At 52.5% G+C, this 19,220-nt stretch overlaps 1 protein-coding gene across 2 annotated transcripts in view; it reads right to left on the bottom strand.

The window, feature by feature from the left end:
• Nucleotides 1-7,364, bottom strand: part of SBF1 (SET binding factor 1) — a 30,216-nt gene extending 22,852 nt beyond the window's left edge. For both annotated transcript variants that reach the window (XM_074271973.1, XM_074271974.1), the window contains exon 1: nucleotides 7,165-7,364. In XM_074271973.1, coding sequence (XP_074128074.1) covers nucleotides 7,165-7,222 — 58 coding nt within the window. In that variant the 5' untranslated portion in view covers nucleotides 7,223-7,364. The remainder of the gene's footprint in view (nucleotides 1-7,164) is intronic.
• Between the last annotated feature and the right edge of the window lie 11,856 nt (nucleotides 7,365-19,220).

The raw sequence follows: 19,220 nt of genomic DNA, 5'->3' as shown, positions 1-19,220 counted from the left end.
GCCCTGAGGCTCTGACTATATAAGGGCAGGGAGGGCTTCAGGAGGCTGCTCAGCAAACCTCAGCTTCCTGCTCCCCTCTTCCGGAGCCGCCACAAAAGCACCCAGCCCGGCGGGGTGGGGCAGATGATGGCCCCCACTCCCACGTGAGGTCTCCCCACCTCGCTCAGGCGAGTCTGGCTCTCTGTGCACGCTGATACCCCATGGGCTGCTCTGGCAAAGGCGCTGGAGCCGTGTGCCATTCCCTTCTCCAGGGGATTCGGGGGCACTCCCACAGCCAGTAAGCAGCGGAGGTCCCACTTGAATCCAGAGGGTCCCCTAGCTTCCTTCCCACGGACATCCACTGGTAAATGTGCCACCAGAGGAGCCTCAGTGTGGCGGGACCACAGGCCAGTCCTGCCATCGCCACAGGACGCTAATGGTCAGGGACCACCAGAGCCCAGGAAAGTCTCCCCACCCCCTTGGGAGCCCCAGCCTCAGCCCAGAGGAGGGAGGGAGCCGGAGAGCTCGAGCAAAACGGCGTCGCCCCCTGCCGTCTCCAGCCCAGGAGGCCTCCAGGCTGACAGGGGGCTCGGGGCCAAGCGCAGGCCGAGTTCTTGCAGAGCACTTCCACGGGGGGAGCTGGGGGTCCCGAGCCCAGAGAGGCCGCAGGCGGAGGAGTGGCCGATGGTTCTGCCCACGCGCGCGGTGTGAGCGTTCATTCTGGCAGGCCCCAAGCAGACGCCCGGCTAAACGTGCTGTTTCTGTGACCTTCCAGGCCCCCTGCACACTCCCCCCAGGACCCACAACCCCGTGACATGGGGCGCTCCTGCCATCCCCACTTTTACCGATGAGCAGGCTGAGGCAGACCGAGTGGAAGCAATTTGCCCGGGTCATGGCGAGGAAGTGTCTGAGAAGTGGGTCTCTCTTCCCCAGAGGTCTTCAGGTCCTCCCTCCCTACCCCCCCGGCCGGAGCTTGGTCAGATCCCTTCCAATCCTCAGCTGGCGGGACTCTAACCTGGCCTGAGAGCCTGGCTCTGGCCCAGGAGGCCCCGGGCCCTGCACCATGTTCCCGGAGCTCTCCCTGACCCGCAGCGCTACGTCCCAGAGACCCGTCTACGAGAGAACTCCCCGTCTCACCAGCCTCTCCAAGGCTGAGTTAGCGCCACAGGCCGAGGAGGGGCGGTTAGGGCCAAGCCCGTCACTTCCCAGAGGCCCTGAGGTCCGGAGCACTGGAGGGATTGCTCGGGGTTCCGAGGGGTGGCTCAGGCAGAACCCCACCCCACCCGCTCTGGGCCGCCGACCCCTCCGGAAACGCCCGGGGGACAGGGGACGGAGCACCAGCCCGAGCCTGCCCTGCCCACGACTCTGGGGGTTCCTTTCTGAGAAAGGCTCCAGGGAGGCAGGACAGCAGAGGTTAGGGGAAGGCAGCGGCCACCTGCTTCCTGGTTTCCCACACTCTGCCTGGGCCGGGGAAGCGTCCGAGGGGGACCGCTGGGGCCGGCCGGCGGGGCCGGGGGTGGCCCACAGCAGCCTGGGCCAGGCGTGTAGGTGAGGGGTCCGAGGTGGACCCGGAGACTGAAAGTCTCTGAAGGGGACAGGATGGGGAAGGGCAGAAGAGCTCTCCTTCCAGGGAGCCCTAGGGGAGGCAGGAGAATGGGAACGGGCCAACAGCCAATTCCCATCCAGTGCTGCCTGGGGCCCCTCCCTCCCCAGCTGGACACTCAGCACAGCAGAACCTCCCCTAGCAATATGGCGTTCTCCCATCTCCTCTCCCGGGCCTGCGAGAGGCCCACATTTCCCAGTGGCTGACGCGCGAGGACTCCGGATGAAAGCTCGGGGGGCACTGCACTTGCCCTCTGCCCCGCACGGTCAGGACATTTCGGGCGGACGGGGTCTCAGAGGCCGCACAGAACGGTCTCCCACCAAGTGGCCGCCAACTGCCCCGGAAACGTTTCTTCTGCTGGGAGACTCGTCTCCTTCCCTCCCTGTGAGGCAGCCCGCCTTGCTCAGCAGAGTCCTAATTATAGACTTTAACTGACCCTAAACCTGTCTTTCAACAGCCTCTCCTCCTTGCTCCCGGGGCTGCTCCGGAGGCCTGACCTCTGTTCCCCAGGAGAGCCCTCGGATATTCCCGGCTCACCTCCCATCTCCACGGGGCCCCGTCTCGACGCCCTCCTCCCGTGCCTGCTCTCTGGCCCCCATCCTCAGCAGCCCCTGAACTCAGGAACCAGGGCAAGGCCAGCAGGCTCACAACCCGAGGCCTCCTCCCGCTGCTGGCTCCGGGCTGGCATGTTAGGATGGCCAGACTTGCCACCGGGAGACGTCTCCTTCCCGCCCTGGGCACGCGACGGAGACTTTTGCGAACCCCCGAGCACGGCTGTTTGAACGCTTGCCCGAGTCGGCTTGTGTGGGTGGGCCCCCTCTCCCGGTGACCCGTGGCCCCTGACTGGGGGGGGAGGCTACTTGTTCATCTAGGGAACGACGGGAAACAGTCCAGAAGCAAGGCCGGGGCCTGAGGTGCTCACCACCGGCCCTTCTTCCAGGCTGACTCCATCACGGAGGTCCGGCTGCTCATTCAGCCAGTTCAGGCCCACCCACCCACGCCGCTGCCCCGCCCACGGACCCATCTCGCCTGCAGGGATCCCATGGGACGCGGTCAAACCCTGGGCTGAGTGAGGCAGAGCCCCTGAGCTCTCCCTGGAGGCCGCTTCCCCCTCCCAAGCTTCACCAACACAGCCCAACCCCCCCCCAGACCCGAGAGGTAGAAGGCAAAGTTACCCAAGCCCACTTCAGCCCCTCGGCCCCACGTGAAGTCCCTGTAACCTCCGCTCACTGGCCCACTCTTCAGACGGTCCAAGTCAGATCTCATCTCTAGCCCCCCCCTCCGGGCAGCCCTCCCGCCTCTGCCGGCCCCTCGCTGCCACGCTTATTTGCAAGCCCAGCCAGGGCTCTGGGCCTCTACGGTTTCCCACGAGAGCTTTGAGGCTTAGCCTTGTGATTCCCACAGGAACCTGGGGGTCGGGCTCCACATGCGACAGGTAGTTAATGAATGTCAAAGTGAGCATAGCCAGCCCCCCCCCCCCCCACGGCGCCGCCAAAGCGTCCACAGACGGCGCCTCACTTCCCCTCAGCCCGGGCGCATTCGGCCGGACTGGGCCAGGTGCCCTCGCCCGTCCCTCCCAGGCACCCTGGAAGAGAGGGACCCCCGGGCTGGGCTCGACCGCAAAGATGAGGTCTGGTCCTGCCTGGGCCTCCCACTCTCACTGCTCCCGCGGTCTCTTGCTCAGTCGTCCCCGCTCCCACCTCACGCCATCTCCGTCCGGGGCCGTGCCCCCCCATGGCACGATGGCACACTGAGCTGCTGCAGGTCTGACCGTGGCCGGCCACCCTTCATTTCACCGACGGGGAAGCGCAGCTCCCAGGAGCCCCGGGCGGGGGGTCCGCGGCCCTCCCATCCCTTGGTCTAGGTGTGGACAGCGGGCGGGAGGGGCGGCTCCCGGCCTCCCTGCCAGAGGGGACTGCTCCAACCAGTACTGCCGTGAGTCAGCGGGGTGGTGGCCCGCTGGGGACCCGGGGAGAGGGAGGCGGGCTCCCTCCCAGGGGCAGGTGGGGAAGCTCCTCCTCCCCTCGGCCGGCGCGATCCGGATGTGAGGAGGCCACGTCAGGCCCCGCACACAGACAGGCACGCGAGCGGGCCGGCCTCCTCTCGGCCTCCAGCCTCGGCTGCCTCTCCCCTGCGCTCGCCCTGCTGAAGCTCTGGGCCAAGGAAAATACAAACAACTACCTCACGCTGCTGGCAGGGCCCCAGAGGCGGTGCCAGGCTCGGCTGCCCCGGCGGGGCCCGGCACGCCGGCCTCCCCCTCCAGCGGCTGCACCGGCCCGGGGACCGGTGCCCGCCACGGAGCCCGGAGCCGGGGTGCCCACGGCGGCCCCGAGGGGCGGGGGAGGGCACGGAGCTGCTCGGTCTCCAGAACAGCCCCAACCTGCTCCGAGAGAGGGCGGAAGCATGGGTGGGGACAACAGATGTGGCCTAGGAATGTGGCCCGGCTCATCCGAGGGCAGGGTTGAAACCAAGGCCAGGCTCTGGGCAGCGAGGGCCGCCTCGGGGGAGGGGGCGGGGGAGGCGGGCACAGCGGCCCCGACGGCGCTAGACTCGAGGCCAGAAGGAGCTGCTGGCACAGGGCACCTCTCTCCCTAGAACGGGACTCCATCACACCGGGAGTTCCTCCAGGACAGTCCAAGCTGCAGAGCCACCTCCCTCTCCCTGGCCCTGAAGCAGAGCTGAGAGCGCCCAAGCCGGGCTCCCGGGCTCCCCCGGCCCGCTGCCAGCCCAGACACTGATCCACACAGAAGGGGGGGAGGGGCTGCAGGGAAAGTGCTCGGACCGGACCCCCGAGCCAGAGCCACGCCCGGGGCCAAAGGCTGACCACCCCAACTCCACGCCCCGGGGGCCCAACTCTGCCTGCAAGGAGCAGGGGAGACATAAACCAGCCAGAAAACGGAGGGGCCACAGGAAGAGGCGAGACCCCCAGCCCCGTGTGCCAAGCTCTCGGGGCGGGCCTTCATCACCCCCGGGGCCGGCGGCGGAGGCCGGGGGGCGCAGAGCGACCTCCGACTTCAGTCCGGGACCTTGCTGACTCGAGAGCGAGGACGGCTCCGGGCAGCCCCCTCCCAGCGGCCGAGGCCACGGCCCCCCGGCCCCTGCGCTGGCCCCTGGGACAATCCCTCCCGAGGGGAGGCTCCCCACGGGAAGGAGCGGAGGGAGGCCGGTTCCCGGGCCTCGGGGAGGCCGGCCGGCCTGGGCACGGCCACTCTCTGGGTGGAGCCCTCCAGCCGGCCGCCACCGGGCCGGCACCCACCGCCCCAGGTGCACGAGCAGTCTCTCTGCTAAGAGGAAAGCCTGGCACACACCCGCCGCCAGAACATCCTCCTGCCCGGGGACCCCCGCCCGCCTCAGCCCTCGCCGCCTCCCCGCCCCTCCGAGCGCTTTCCCGGACCCCTCGTCCGCCCCAGGCCTGCGTTCTCTGGGAGAACTTCCCAGGATGCCCCGAGCCAGCCCCGACTTCGCCCTCCGACCTCCCACAGCCCAAAGGAGGAATGTTCCAAGTGCCTCCCGGCCGTCCAAGGCCAGGCGTCCTGCCGGGACATAAGGGGTGGCACAGTCCCCGGGCTCCCACGGGTGGGCCGCCGCGAGGCGCTCCCTCCACGCCGTCCCCGCGGCCCCCCGGCTCCGGGCGCCGCGCTCCCTTCGCCCCTCTCCCCCAGAGGGCGCCTGGAGCCCCGGCTCCATCAGGCTGGCGGCCCTGCGCCCCTTCCCCAAGCGCAGCCGGCCCCCCCAGGCCGCCCCGGGAACTGCGCTTTCTAAGGAGCCTGGCAGGCTCCCCCACCCCCGTCCCCAGGCTCCCCCCCGGCCCCGGCCCTCGGGCGGCCCGAAGACAGGCTGAGGGCTCGGGCAGAGGATGACGCCCGGAGCCAGGAAGCAGAGCCGTGATGCGGGGCCACACTCGCAGCCCAGCACAGCAGCTGGCCGAAGGGAGGGCAGGTGTCTGGCGGGGGGGCAGCGTCTGCGGCTGCCGGGGCCCCCCGTGCCCGGAGGGCAGAACCTACTACTGGCGGCGCAGGTGACATCTGGTGGAGGGGAGGGCAGCAGTTTGGGGGCGCAGCGTGACCTCTGCGGCTGAGAGGGCAGCACGGCTGATTTGGGAATGCGGGGTGGCCTGTGTAACTGACTTAGGGGTACAGGGTGGCCTCTGCAGCCCGAGGGTCAGGGCGGCTGATTTGGGGGTACAGGGTGACCTCTCAAGCTGAGGGGGCAAGGTGGCTGATTTGGGGGTACAGGGTGGCCTCTGCAGCCCGAGGATCAGGGCGGCTGATTTGGGGGTACAGGGTGACCTCTCAAGCTGAGAGTCAAGGTGGCTGGTTTGGGGGTACAGGGTGACCTCTGCAGCCCGAGGGGGCAAGGCGGCTGGTTTGGGGGTACAGGGTGACCTCTGCAGCCCGAGGGGCAGGGTGGCTGGTTTTGGGGTACAGAGTGACCTCTGCAGCCCGAGGGTCAGGGCGGCTGGTTTTGGGGTGCAGGGCCACCTGCACAGCTGGGAGAAGCAGGGCAGTTGGTTTAGGGGCACAAGGTGACAACTGCAGCTAAGGGAGCAGGGAAACTTCTTTGGGGAGCGGTGACCTCTGCAGCCCGAGGGGCAGGGCGGCTGGTTTTGGGGTGCAGGGTGACACACAGCTGAGAGGAGCAGGGAACTGATCTGGGGATTCGGGGTGACACCTGTGGCTTAGGGGAGCAGAACATCTGGTTTTGGGGTGCAGGGTGACCTGCGGCTGAGATGGGGGTGCAGGGAGCCATCTGCAGCTAAAGGGGGCAAGGCAGCTCCTTTGGGGGCGCAGGGAGACATCTGTGGCCGAGAGGGGAAAGACAGTTGGTTTGGGGGTACGGGGTGACCTCTGCAGCCCGAGGGGCAGGGCGGCTGGTTTTGGGGTGCAGAGTGACCTCTGCAGCCCGAGGGTCAGGGCGGCTGGTTTTGGGGTGCAGGGCCACCTGCACAGCTGGGAGAAGCAGGGCAGTTGGTTTAGGGGCACAAGGTGACAACTGCAGCTAAGGGAGCAGGGAAACTTCTTTGGGGAGCGGTGACCTCTGCAGCCCGAGGGGCAGGGTGGCTGGTTTTGGGGTGCAGGGCGACACACAGCTGAGAGGAGCAGGGAACTGATCTGGGGATTCGGGGTGACACCTGTGGCTTAGGGGAGCAGAACATCTGGTTTTGGGGTGCAGGGTGACCTGCGGCTGAGATGGGGGTGCAGGGAGCCATCTGCAGCTAAAGGGGGCAAGGCAGCTCCTTTGGGGGTGCAGGGAGACATCTGTGGCCGAGAGGGGAAAGACAGTTGGTTTTGGGGTACGGGGTGACCTCTGCTGCTAAGGACGGCAGGGCTGCTGGTCTTGGGGTGCAGGGCGACCTCCACACTGAAAGGGGGCGAGGCCACCGATTTGGGGGCGCAGGCTGACACCCGGGGCTGAGGGGCAGGGCCGCGGGTTCGGGGGCGCAGGGTGACGTCTACGGCAGGGCGGGGGGGGGGGGGGTAGAAGACCACGGGCACTGAACGCCGCCCCCGGCGCCCCCTGCGCTCCGGCCCCCCCACGTCCCTTCCCTCCCCCCGCCCCCCGCCCCGCGGCCCCCCACTCACCGGCGCGCGGCCCGGGCCCGAAGGCCACCAGCACGAAGTAGTCGGCGAGCCGGGCCATGGCGGGCGGGCGGCGGGCGGACGGGCGAGGCGGCTGCGCGCTCACGGCCCGGGCCCGGCCCCTCGGCCCCGGCCCCGTCCTCGGCCCCGGCCCCGGCCCCGACCGCGCTCTCCGGCCCCGGCGGAGGATGAGGCTCCAGCGGCTCCCGCCGCCATCTTCCCCCGGTCCCTCCCTCCCGGCGTGCGTGCGCGCGCCCGCGACTGCGTCGGCGTGCCCTGCCGGGGGCGCGCCCGCCGCCCGCCCCCTCACGCCCGCCGCCCGCGGGTCCGGCAGCCATTGGGGAGGCTCCGGCCTGGGGGCGTGGCCAAGGGAGCGTGGGCGGCCCAGACTTCGAGGCGTGGCCAGTTGCAGGAGGGCCACGCCCCTCCCCGCCCTACGCCCCTCCCCTCCCTGCGCTCCTCCCCCGCCCACGTCTTCCCCCGCAGGTCCTCCGGCTGGGGCAGGGACTGGGGCAAGGTCTACGGGATCTGCATTTGAATTCAGATCTTCCCGACTCCAGGCTTCGTTCTCTACGCACTGCGCCACCTAGTTGTCTGGAGCAGAACAGCTGGCTAAAGGACAGCTATTTGTGTCTGTCACCCCAGGAAATCAACCATTAAAATTTAGCAAGCAGGAACAGGGATCTAAAGAGGTCTCAACACTGCGGGCAATTTTCCACCACTGACCCTTGCACGCCCTTCTGTTCCAACTCCCCCTCCCCCTCCCCCAGATGGCAGTAGTCCCACACATGTTCAACATGTTAAATTACATGTTAAATCCACTCTATGTATACAGTCGTCTGGCTGCATAAGAAAACTCGGATCTAGAAAGAAAAAAAATCTGAGAAGGAAAACAAAAATGAAAGCAAACAGAAAGAGGGCCACACTGTTCCCCCAGGCCTCTGGGTGTGGACGGCTCTCCGCCACTGGACCACTGGAACCGGTTGGAGTCGTCTCATTGTTGAAGAGCGCCGCCCATCGGGACTGATCTTCGTACAGTCTTCTTGTTGCCATGGACGACCGGTCCTGCTCATTTCCCTCAGCATCAGCTCCGTCAGCCTCGGCAGCCCGCCCTGAAATCCTCCTGCTGGTCGTTCCTCGCAGAACATAATACCCCACAACATTCACATGGTGGTATAAAATTGTCACGGGATGCTATTGGGTTATAAGAAATGATGAGCAGGAGGGGAGAGCTAGGTAAACTTACGCAAGGTGAAGTGAGCAGGACTAAGAGGACATTGCACATACTACCAGCATGCCGCACGCTATCCACCGTAAAGTATTTAGCTCTTCTCAGCAAAACAGTGATCGGAGACGATTCCAAATGACCCGTGCTGAAAAGTGCCATCCACTGCCGGGGAAAGAGCTGATGAGCGCCAAAGAACCACTTTTCCTTCTTTACTTTTCTTGGAGCTTTTATTGGAAGAGGCTTTAGGTTTTCCCCCCACAATGTGACTAATGTGGAAAGATGTTTTGCATGACTTCATAGGCATAATCTATACCAAATCGCTTGCCTTCTCAATAAGTGGGGAAGGGAGGGAGACAAGGAGAAAATTTGGAATTTAAAATTGAAAAAACAAAGGATAAAAATGTTTTTACATATAATTGGAAAAATAAAAGATTGAAAAAAACGAGGAGCCTATTTGATCAAGTAAAATACTATTTCTCTGCAAAAACCTTTGCAAGCCATGACGTATCTTATGGCCATTAGCTCCTATTATTATTGTATCAAGCGTGTAATCTGTTCAAATGCTCGCCCTCACCTGCGCCACGTGACCGGTTCATCCCATTCAGTCACACGTGTTCTGGTTAGCATCCTTCACTCTGACATTTCCCCCAAGTTCCTCCTTTCTTTATTCTCTCTCTCTTTTTTCCCTGAGACTGGGGTTACGTGACTTGCCCAGGGTCACACAGGCAGGAGGTGTTCCGTGTCTGAGATCAGATTTGAACTCGGGTCCTCCTGACTTCAGGGCTGGTGCTCTATCCACTGCGCCCCCTAGCGGCCCCCATTGCTCTATTCTCTAGGCCTGGGCCATCAGCTGCCTATAAGACATCTTCAGCTGGTTACCCCTGTTGTTGTTCAGTCAAGATTTATTCATTTGTGACTTTCTTGGTGCAGGTATTAGAGTGGTTTGCCATTTCCTTATCCAGTGGATTGAGACAAACAAAAAGAAGTAATTTCCTAGGGTCACACAGCTAGTGAGCTTCCAAGTTCAGATTTGAACTCCCGAACTCTGTGCCCACCTAGCTGCCTTTCAGTAAACTCTAGTGTTTTCTATTACTGCTGGAGTCATTTATTTATTTATTTAAGATTTCAAACTCTTTAGTCTGAGTTACTCCCCTGCCTGTACTCTGCAATCTAACCAAGCTGGTCTTCTTCCTGCTCCTCATACACTCCTCCTCCTCCACCCCAGTGCCTTTGTGGCTCTCAGCACTGGCAGGTACTCTGTTCCTCTCGTACCTTAATTAGACCCCCCAGCTTCCTTCACTCCACCTTCTACATGATTCTTTTCCTGATGTCCCAAAGGCTAGTGCATTCCCCTCCCTAAAGCATTACCCTGTATCGACATTGCACGGAAATGTTTTTGTCAGTGTATCACATTTTGCATACACTGTATACATTTGTGTACATTTATGTATATACATGTTGCCATCATTGACAGAAAGAAAACTTTTTCAGGACAGGGACTATTTCATTTTTGCTTCTGTAACCCCAGTGCCCAGCAAACATCAGGCGCTTAATGAATGCTTGTTGAATGAATGATTGATTGGTTGTTATTTGCCCTGTACCGCTGTCTCCATTGTCCTCTTATAGGTTGTTCCGTCATTTAGTCGTGTCTGCCTCTGTAACCCCATTTGGGACTTTCTTGGCATATATACTGGAATGTTTTGTCAATTTGCTTCTCCAGCTCATTTTACATATGAGGAAACTGAGGCAGAGGGAAGTGACTTGACCAGGATCACACAACCAGGAAGTGTCTGAGTCTGGATTTGAACTCAGGCCTTCCTGACTCCCAGCTGCATAACCCAGCTACTCCCAATAAATAGATACTGAAAACTGTAATTCTTCAGAGAGTATTCTGTGACTAATAACGAAAAAGCAATGTGCTGGAATATGTATTAAAAATAAAGACTTTCATTTCAGAAAGAAATTTGGAGTCATTCAAGAAGTGCTTGCAGTAATTTAAATGCTGCCTTCCTTCTGCTCAATAGTGCATCATGGGCCTATTCTAGAACTAAGGTCAAGCACGGTGGGCCCAAATCATTATTCTGCCCCAAATTTATACATTCAGATACGCTACATGTGGGATGGCTAAGGGATACCATATTGCATAGAGCTCCAGATCTAAAGTCAGGAAGAATCATTTTCCGAAGTTTAAATCTAGCCTCAGACACTTTCTAGCTATGTAACCCTGGACAAGTCACATCACCCTATTTGCCTCAGTTTCCTCATCTGTAAAATGAATTGAAGAAGTTAATTGGCAAACCACTCCAGTATATATGCCAAGAAAACCCCAAATTGGGGTTCCAAAGAGTTAGGCTGAACAACAACAAATATATTAGTTCTTTGTAATATTTATACGTCCATCTATCTGTAGTTAGAAGGTTATCCTAACTTCTGGTGTAGAATGGACAAAAGATATTCTTCATCCACTCCTTTTTTTCCTGCTTGATTGGTTAGACCAAAGTCTTTAAAATGGCCATGAATCTCACCCAGGAAACTCTTTGTGCTCCAGAACTTGATGCAATCAGCATTAAGTCAGCTTTCTTTGTTTTTTTGTTTTTTTTTTCCTGAGGCTGGGGTTAAGTGACTTGCCCAGGGTCACACAGCTAGGAAGTGTTAAGTGTCTGAGACCAGATTTGAACTCGGGTCCTCCTGAATTCAGGGCTGGTGCTCTATTCACTGCACCACCTAGCTGCCCCTTAAGTTAGCTTTCAAGAGGAATACCTGAAGAATCTTAATGAGACAAGCAAAAGCTCTTCCATTCAGACTAATAATAGCTAGAAATTCCCATGGCTTTTTTTTTTTTTTTTTTTTTTTTTTGATGAGGCAATTAGGGTTAAGTGACTTGCCCAGGATCATACAGTCAGGAAGTGTTAAGTATTTGTTCCCATGACCTTTTAAAGTTTGCCATTTGATTCTCACAACAGCCTTGTGAAGCAAGTGCTCTTATAATCACTATTTTCCAGATGAAAAACACAAGATCCAGAGAAGTGAAGTCACTTGTCGGGATCCCATAGTTAGTCAGTCTGAGATTGGATTTGAACTCAAGTCTTCCCAGTTTGAACTTTCTATACCCGTTGTTTCCTAGCTGACTCTCTCCTGGATCTTTTCCAAAATAGTAGCAACTTCTGGCAAGCATATTTCACTCTGTTTGACGTGTCACCTGATATTAATGATCAAAGAGTCCCTGAACAAGGTTATCTCTGTTGTAACTTACAAGAAATCTTACATAATTTTGATGCAGGCCCAGAAGAGATCTTATAGGGAAAAAAAGTCTTCAGGTGGCATTTTGCTTTGCCAAGTCAAAGGCCTTTTTAGTAGCCAGGAAAGTATAAACACCATGGATTCTTGTGTTCCCTACGTCTTTCAGTCAGTTACATGATGGTAAAGATGTGGGTCAGCTCTAGAATATCCCTTGAAAAGTTCTGCTGGTTCCTTTCTGAGATTCACATCAAAGATGCCCACGAGACATGGGTGGAATATTCTTCTGTCAGGGAGTTCTCTGTTCCACCTTAGTTGAGCTAGTCACAGATGACCTTTGAAAGTGTCAAGACAGGAAGTGACCTATAAGAATGTTGCAAAAAGAGACCTGTGTTACATCATGTCATCATATATATTTGGACAGAGGAAAGAATATTAATTTCTGGATCGTTTGTGAATTGTCCAACATTGATTTTGTCGGGACTGTAGTACGTGGCACTGAGGAAGGTACTCAGAAGCACAGTAATTGAAGTCACTAGAGAACTAGCCAGAATGTGGAACCATGGGCATTGCCACTAGCATCCTGGTTGATTTGGTGGGGACAATAAATGTTTTATCTGGCAGAGGGCGGGGGAGGAAGAGGGAAGAGGATATAAGGGAGAGGATTTCCTTCCATGTGTCAGCTTAGATAGTCTCAGAATGTAAAGAAGTAATTAGAAGTGGTTCACAGAATAGATGAATGATAAACTAAACAAAACTGTTTCAGGCAGCCTGGTAAAGTAGTAATATTAATATTTTTCCTTCTACATACTGAAAGGAGGAAGCCGCCTCAGGGAGCTACCCCGGAAGTCGAGAACCACCTTACAAAAACTGGGGAGCCCGTCTGAGCAATCTACTCAATAGAGAGCGCATTCAAGGGAAGCTGTGTGAAAACTCCACTAAAAAGTACCAGGGATTGTAAGTTGCCTTTACCATTTGTGTATCCTATATCTGTGCTTATTATCACCGTGTTCCAGATGGAAAACACAAGAGCCAGAGAAGTGAAGTCACTTGCAAAGATCCCATAGTTAGTCTTAGATTGGATTTGAACTCAGGTCTTCCCAGCTCTCTATACATGTTTGCTTTCTAGCTGACTATGATTCCACTGTTCTCATGGACACTGTCTGGGAAGTTCACCCAGATTTATAAATGATGTGTTGTACCTACTTTTCTTACCATCCAACTTAGCAAATAACTTTACTAAGGTCTGGTTAAGTTTACTGAGGTATTCTAAATATTAAACACACTGATAATGGGCCCATGAGTTACAATGGGAAGAAGGGTGAGCCCTCAGATGATTACTCCTACAATTCAAAGTAGCAGCTTCCCTCTGGAGGTTCAAACTGTAAGTATGAAAGCAAGTTGAGGGAGTGACCCAAATTGGGAGATAAATGTGTGTGTGTTTGAAAAATCAACATTAGATCAATAGTTACTGAAATGGGTGGGATCTGAGATTTTCCCCTTATCTTTGATATCTTTCTTTGATATCTTATCTTTGATCTACTCTGCTAGTTCAGGAGAACTGGCCCTCTCTTTTGCGGCTTGCTGAGCCCTTTTCAGGCTACCTATCTACTTTTGGTGTCCATCTGTCCCCAACTGTCACTGGTGATTTCAACAAGTTGTGTACCATGTGAAGAAGCCACATTTCATTGTCTTAGCAAGTGGGCTAAATCAGGTTGAGAGGAGAGATTTTCCTTCAAACCCATCGGTGAGTGAAGAGAAAGTCCAACCACGTGAAGAACTCTGGTGCAAAGGGCAGATGAGAACAATTTTGTTTCAATAGCTGTGAAGACAATGGAAGCAGAGGCTATAGAGTGTTTAGAGATGTGTCAAAACTTGAAGATGACAAGGTCACTCACTGCATCCCAGGTCATTAACAGTCACTTTTACTTTTGTCCTCCCCCAGGATTTCTAGGACTCTAGAAGAGAGAGTGAGTCGATGACTTTGTACAACCCTGTCTCACTTAAAATCCAATTCACACACAAGTCAAGAGATCACCCCAGGATATCACTGGCCTTCTAAAAGGAAGGATAAACAGCTCTACATAAACCTGTTCTCGTCCAGTTGTCTTCCTAACCTTTTGTTTTCTATAGTGCCATGTGTTTGTTATTGTTAAACACAGGGGCTAGTTTCATCTAGCCTCCTTCAGTCATGATCCAGGGTAAGATTTGCAGGGACCTAAGATATGTATGATGGAAGTAAAAAGGAGTAGAAAAGCTTTTTCTAATCCTAAGTAAGATAATAGCATGAGATAAAGGAGTTTAGGGAGACAGAAATGGAGTCTCTAAAACAGAGTATCTAAAGATAAACAAATATCTAAAGGCTTCCCCAGCTTAGGAGGCTTAACCTAACCTGTGGGGTTTGGGCTATGAGCTAAAGGAGCTGATAGACCCCTACTTCCTACTGGGCCAGAAACTGCATAGCTCCCCAAACCCAATAGATGGCAGCAGAGAGCAATCTCTCAACATGCTCATAAGCCAAGACCTTCCAGGAAAAAATAAATAAGAAATAAACAAATAGATAAATAGATAAATGAATGAATAAAAAAAGCAGCAGAGGATCCCAGCTCAGTGAAAAAAAGTAGTTAATTGAGTAATGGCATTTTACCATTGTGGAAACAAACAGTAGGGTCATAGACATGAGTTGCCCCAATCATATGCACCCTCCTGTCACTTGTGTTTTTGATATGTACCCACTCTCCGACTGTCCACTTTATAAATCAAGGCAGCTTTCTTGTGCCTTATCTTGTTATTCTCATTACTGAAATGGATTGCTTTGAATTGTGTCCTTAGGAGATAAATCAACAATGATTTTGAGTGGATACTTACCTATAGTTAACAGCTCAGACTAGAATAGTTTTCCAGGGATCCCTATGTGAGGAAAACCCTGAATATTATAAGAGAGGGTGAATTTTGTTAAATAAAAATATGATAAAAGACTGGAGAGGCACACCAAAGTCTTATCGTAGAGATCTTTTGATAGCAGATTGTTACTTTCTCCCAGAGGCAAAGGGAGGTGCTAAAGATTTTTGAGGAGGGGAGCAATCAGAGCTGTGTTTCAGGAAGCAAATATTGGCAGCTTTGTGGAAGCTGAACTGGAAAGGGTAGAGCTTAGAACAACATGGGAAAGTAAGCCACACTGTGGCTGAGTAGGAAAAATGGGACACGTGTGAGAAGAATGTTGGGAAAGTGGATTCCACCAGACTTGGTGAGTGATTGGATTTGAACTTTATGAAAGAAGAGTGGGAAATGGACCAGACCCAAGTGACTGGGAGGATGGCGGTATCCTTACCAGAAATCTGGATGTTGGGAAGTGGGGTGGCTTCAGAGGGAGAAAAGATGAGGTCTACTTTGGCTATGTCCTCCGAGGCATCTAGAGGAAGATAACCAAAAGGCAGGCATAAATGCCGAATCTAATGTCCTTTTGCTGGTCTTTAGCCTGCTTGACCTCTGGACAATTTTTAACACTGTTGACTCTCCCTTCCTCCCAAGCATTCACTTCCCTCTGCTTTGGGGATCACATTCTTCAGCTTTCACAATACATTCTTTTCTGGTTTTCCCCATGCCTGTCTGATCATTCCTGTTACTATTTATTCATATTAATGTTTCCATTACTTTATTATTATATCTGCTAAGTGTGAATGGGAAAGAAATAAGCATTTATTAAGAACCTGGTATGTGCCAGGCACTGTGCTAAGAACTTTTACCAATATTATCTCATTTATTCCTCAGAGCAGCCATGGGAGGTGGTGCCATTATTATCCCCATTTTACAATGGAGTAAACTAAGACAGGAATCAGTGGATGGGAGATTGAACTTGCATTAATCTAGGACTGAAGTCAGATCACCCTAAGAACATTTATAGATTAAATTGGAAAGACAGCAAATACACCAAATCATCTAGATCTACCAGAATTCTACAGTGATGGGTAAGAGCAGTACCTCTCCATCAAACACCATAGCTCCCATTATGTGCTATTTAAGGAAGTGAAAATGGTCCTTGGGAAGAGGACAATGAAGCAGAGAGGGATTATTTTATTTTATTATTTATTTGTTTTGCTGAGGCAATTGAGGTTAAGTGACTTGCCCAGGGTCACACAGCTAGGAAGTGTTAAGTGTCTGAGGCCAAATTTGAACTCAAGTTCTCCTGATTTCAGGGCTGGTGCTCTATCCACTGCACCACCTAGCTGCCCCCACAGAGATTATTTTAAAAGCTCCAAAGGATTGGTTGCAGAGAGACTGATGTTCACCCTTCATTCTTGAAGAAGACCAATTACATCAGTTAAGTGATGTTTTAACTTGCAAGTGAATTAGATTTAAGAGAGGCAGAGCTGTGCAGTCACCAGTCTCACTCTCTCATTCAGAATCATCAGAATTCAGTGGCAAAACTTAAATCAAGATGACTTGAGATGACTCCAGTAGGAGACGCCAGATGACACATCTTTTAGCTCAGGCCTTTCCCAGATGTCAATTTGTCTGAGGCAACACTCATTCAGAGGTTAAAGGATAGGTAAGAATTGAAGCAAAAAATGACCTAATCTGCTTATTCAAAAGAATCATTTGGAGCAGCTAGATGGCACAGTAAATAGAACACTGGCACCTACCTCCCAAGGCTGCTGTAAAGATTAAATGAGATAATATTTGAAAAAGAAAGAAAAAGAGAGCGAGAGAGAGAAAGAAAAAAAGGAGGGAAGGAAGGAAGGAAGGAAGGAAGGAAGGAAGGAAGGAAGGAAGGAAGGAAGGAAGGAAGGAAGGAAGGAAGGAAGGAAGGAAGGAAGGAAGGAAAGAAGAGGAAGAAAGAAAGGAAACTGGAAAGACAGGACCCTCAGAGATTTTGACAAGAAGCAAAACACACTCAATCTGAGCCATCCAAACCCAAACAATGAGCAAGTGAGACTTGGGCTGGGTCCTGTTATTGGCCAATCAGTGAGAGTAAGAATGAGTTTTGTTTAAAGACAAAATCAAGCATCTCTTTTTGAATCTAGAGAAGTTTTCCGGAGAAGACAATGGCAAATGACCAATAAAGACCATGGGGAGAATTTCAAGAAAATACAATCAAGAAATCACTAACAGTTCAGACTCCCTCTGTAGTATTCTCTGTGGGAAAGACCATATGAGTGACCATTCACTCTGTCTTCATCTGCTACTCCCATCCTCAAAAGCCTTCTGCCCTTTCCCCTTATCCTGACTTCCAGGCCCTTTACCATCTTGTCCAAGTCATTCTTAAGAGGTGATAGGCCTGAGACAGGGGATGGGGAAGGGAGCTTGGCCATAGGGGGGTCTTGTTGTCGTCCACGGACATCCTTCCTCTGTGCTTTATTGAGATGATTCTTGCTCCCCTTTCTACTTGCCTAAATGCTCTACATCTCCCAAAGTCCAGCTCTTCCAGGAAAGCTCCCAGATCACAAAGGCTCCCAGAGATCACTTGAGCTGCCACGAGGCAAAATCACAAGCCAGATATGTGGAATAATGGCTTAACTCTCTAGGCATTTTTTGTCTATTTGTTCCTTTTTTTCCTGTATAGTTGGTGAGATTGAATTCTTGTAGCTTGCTTAAAGGGCAATGAAAAGGTCCTTGATGAGCATGAGTAAACTGAAACCCATTGTCAATAGGAATTTTGTAAGTGGAGTAAAGAATGTCACCAGCAGGATATGTGGCCAGGAGAAGTGGTGGACTGGTCACTCCCCTGCTCAAGAAGCTTCAGTGGTTCCCTATTATCTTTCAATAAAAAACAATCCGATTCCAGACGACACATTAGTAAAGGACTGATTTATGGGCACTTACAAAGGAAAATAACAATCACTAAGAACCAGCACAGGTTCATCAAGATTAGGTCATGCCAAATTAATTTTACTGTCTCTCTAGAAGGAGTTACTAGACAGGAAAAGTTGGTCATGATTCTTGGATTTTATCAAAGCGTTAAAAAGCCTTCCAAGATTACCTTGGCAAAAAAATAAAGATGTGGACAGACAAATGACCCGATCATAAAACAATTAGATTCTTCACCTGGTCAGAACTTGGAAACAAGTTTCTAGTAGAGTGCCCCAGGTATCTGCCCCTGGCCCTTTGCTGAGATTACCTGAGGAAAGGCAGAGGTAATCGTAAACTTTGAGAAAGGCTTTCCCAGTGGAAGAAAGACAGGTGCAAGGATGGAATGACTTTGTGTGTGTCTGGTTTGACTAATCTCCGAGGGACTGAGTTAGCAGCAGGATAATTCAGCTCGGCCAAAGTGGTGTGCCCTGGGTTTGGGATGTGCCTCGTTGGCCCATCAATTGGGGAATGGTTGAATAAGTTATGATATATGAAAGTAATGGAATATATTCTATATTCTATATAATTATAATATATATATATAATTATATATTCTATTTTTAAAAATTGATGAACTAGCTCATTTTAGAAAGTCCTGGAAAGATTTACACAAACTAATGCTGAGCGAAACAAGGAGAACCAAGAATATGTTAGAATATGTTGTACACAGTAATAGTAAGAGGGTACCATGATCAAATATGGAAAAATCGGTTCTTCTCAGTGGTTCAGGGATCCAAAGCAATCCCAATAGGCTTTAGAAATCTGCAACCAGAAAAAGAACTAAGGAGAATGAATGTAAATCAACACAGGCTATATTCACTTATTTTTTCTGCTTTTTTTTTTTTCCCCTCTCTCATGGTTTTTCCCTTTTGTTCTGATTTTTTTTTCTCTCCTAATATGATTCATAAAGAAAATTTTCATTTATGTATTTGATTATTTAAGATTTATTTATTTATTTAAAAAGTTAATATACATGTACAACCAGAAAAAAAATTAATAAAAAAAATTTAAAAAGAGAGAGATCTTCACTACAAAAAGCATCCGTGCAGATGTCCCAAGCATGAATCCTGTGGTCCTGAGGTGAGCTCCAGTCCCACCATTATTAGCATCATCACCACTTTCATCACTGTCACCGAGTCACCTACTACCATACAGGAGAGAGCACTGAGCTTGGACTCAGGGAGACCTGAGTTCGAATTTTACTTCAGACGCTACCAGTTATGGGAACTTAGGAAAATCACTTAAACGCACTCTCTAGACTTTAGTTTCCTCATCTATAAAATGGGATTAGTAATAGTACCTACCTCCCAGGTCTGTTGTGAAGGTCAAGTGAAATAAAATATAAATGGCTTTGCAAATCTTAACACACACTATCAATATGAGCTTGTAATTATTAATAATAGCTAAAATTTATATAGTACTGACTATGTGCCAGGCACTATGCTAAACGCATCATAATTATTATCTCATTTGAGCATCATAACAACCCTGGGAAATAAGTGCTATTCTTATCAGCCTCATCCCAGCCCCCATTTTGGAGACGAGAAAAGTGAGGTTAAGTGATTTGCCCAGTATCTGGGAATGGATTTGAATTCAGTCCTTCCTGACTGAAGGCCCATTCTTCTCTCTGCTGGTAGTATGATCACAGCCCTTTCCATTGTTGTCAGCTCTATCATCATTGTCATAATCAGAAAGAATAATAATACTCAACTTATTCCCAAGTAGATGAAGAATGCCCAGCCTG

This window comes from Sminthopsis crassicaudata, chromosome 5 (genome assembly GCF_048593235.1).
Source record: "Sminthopsis crassicaudata isolate SCR6 chromosome 5, ASM4859323v1, whole genome shotgun sequence".
NCBI classification, from domain to species: domain Eukaryota; kingdom Metazoa; phylum Chordata; class Mammalia; order Dasyuromorphia; family Dasyuridae; genus Sminthopsis; species Sminthopsis crassicaudata.
This window is presented reverse-complemented; position numbering and strand designations above follow the sequence as displayed.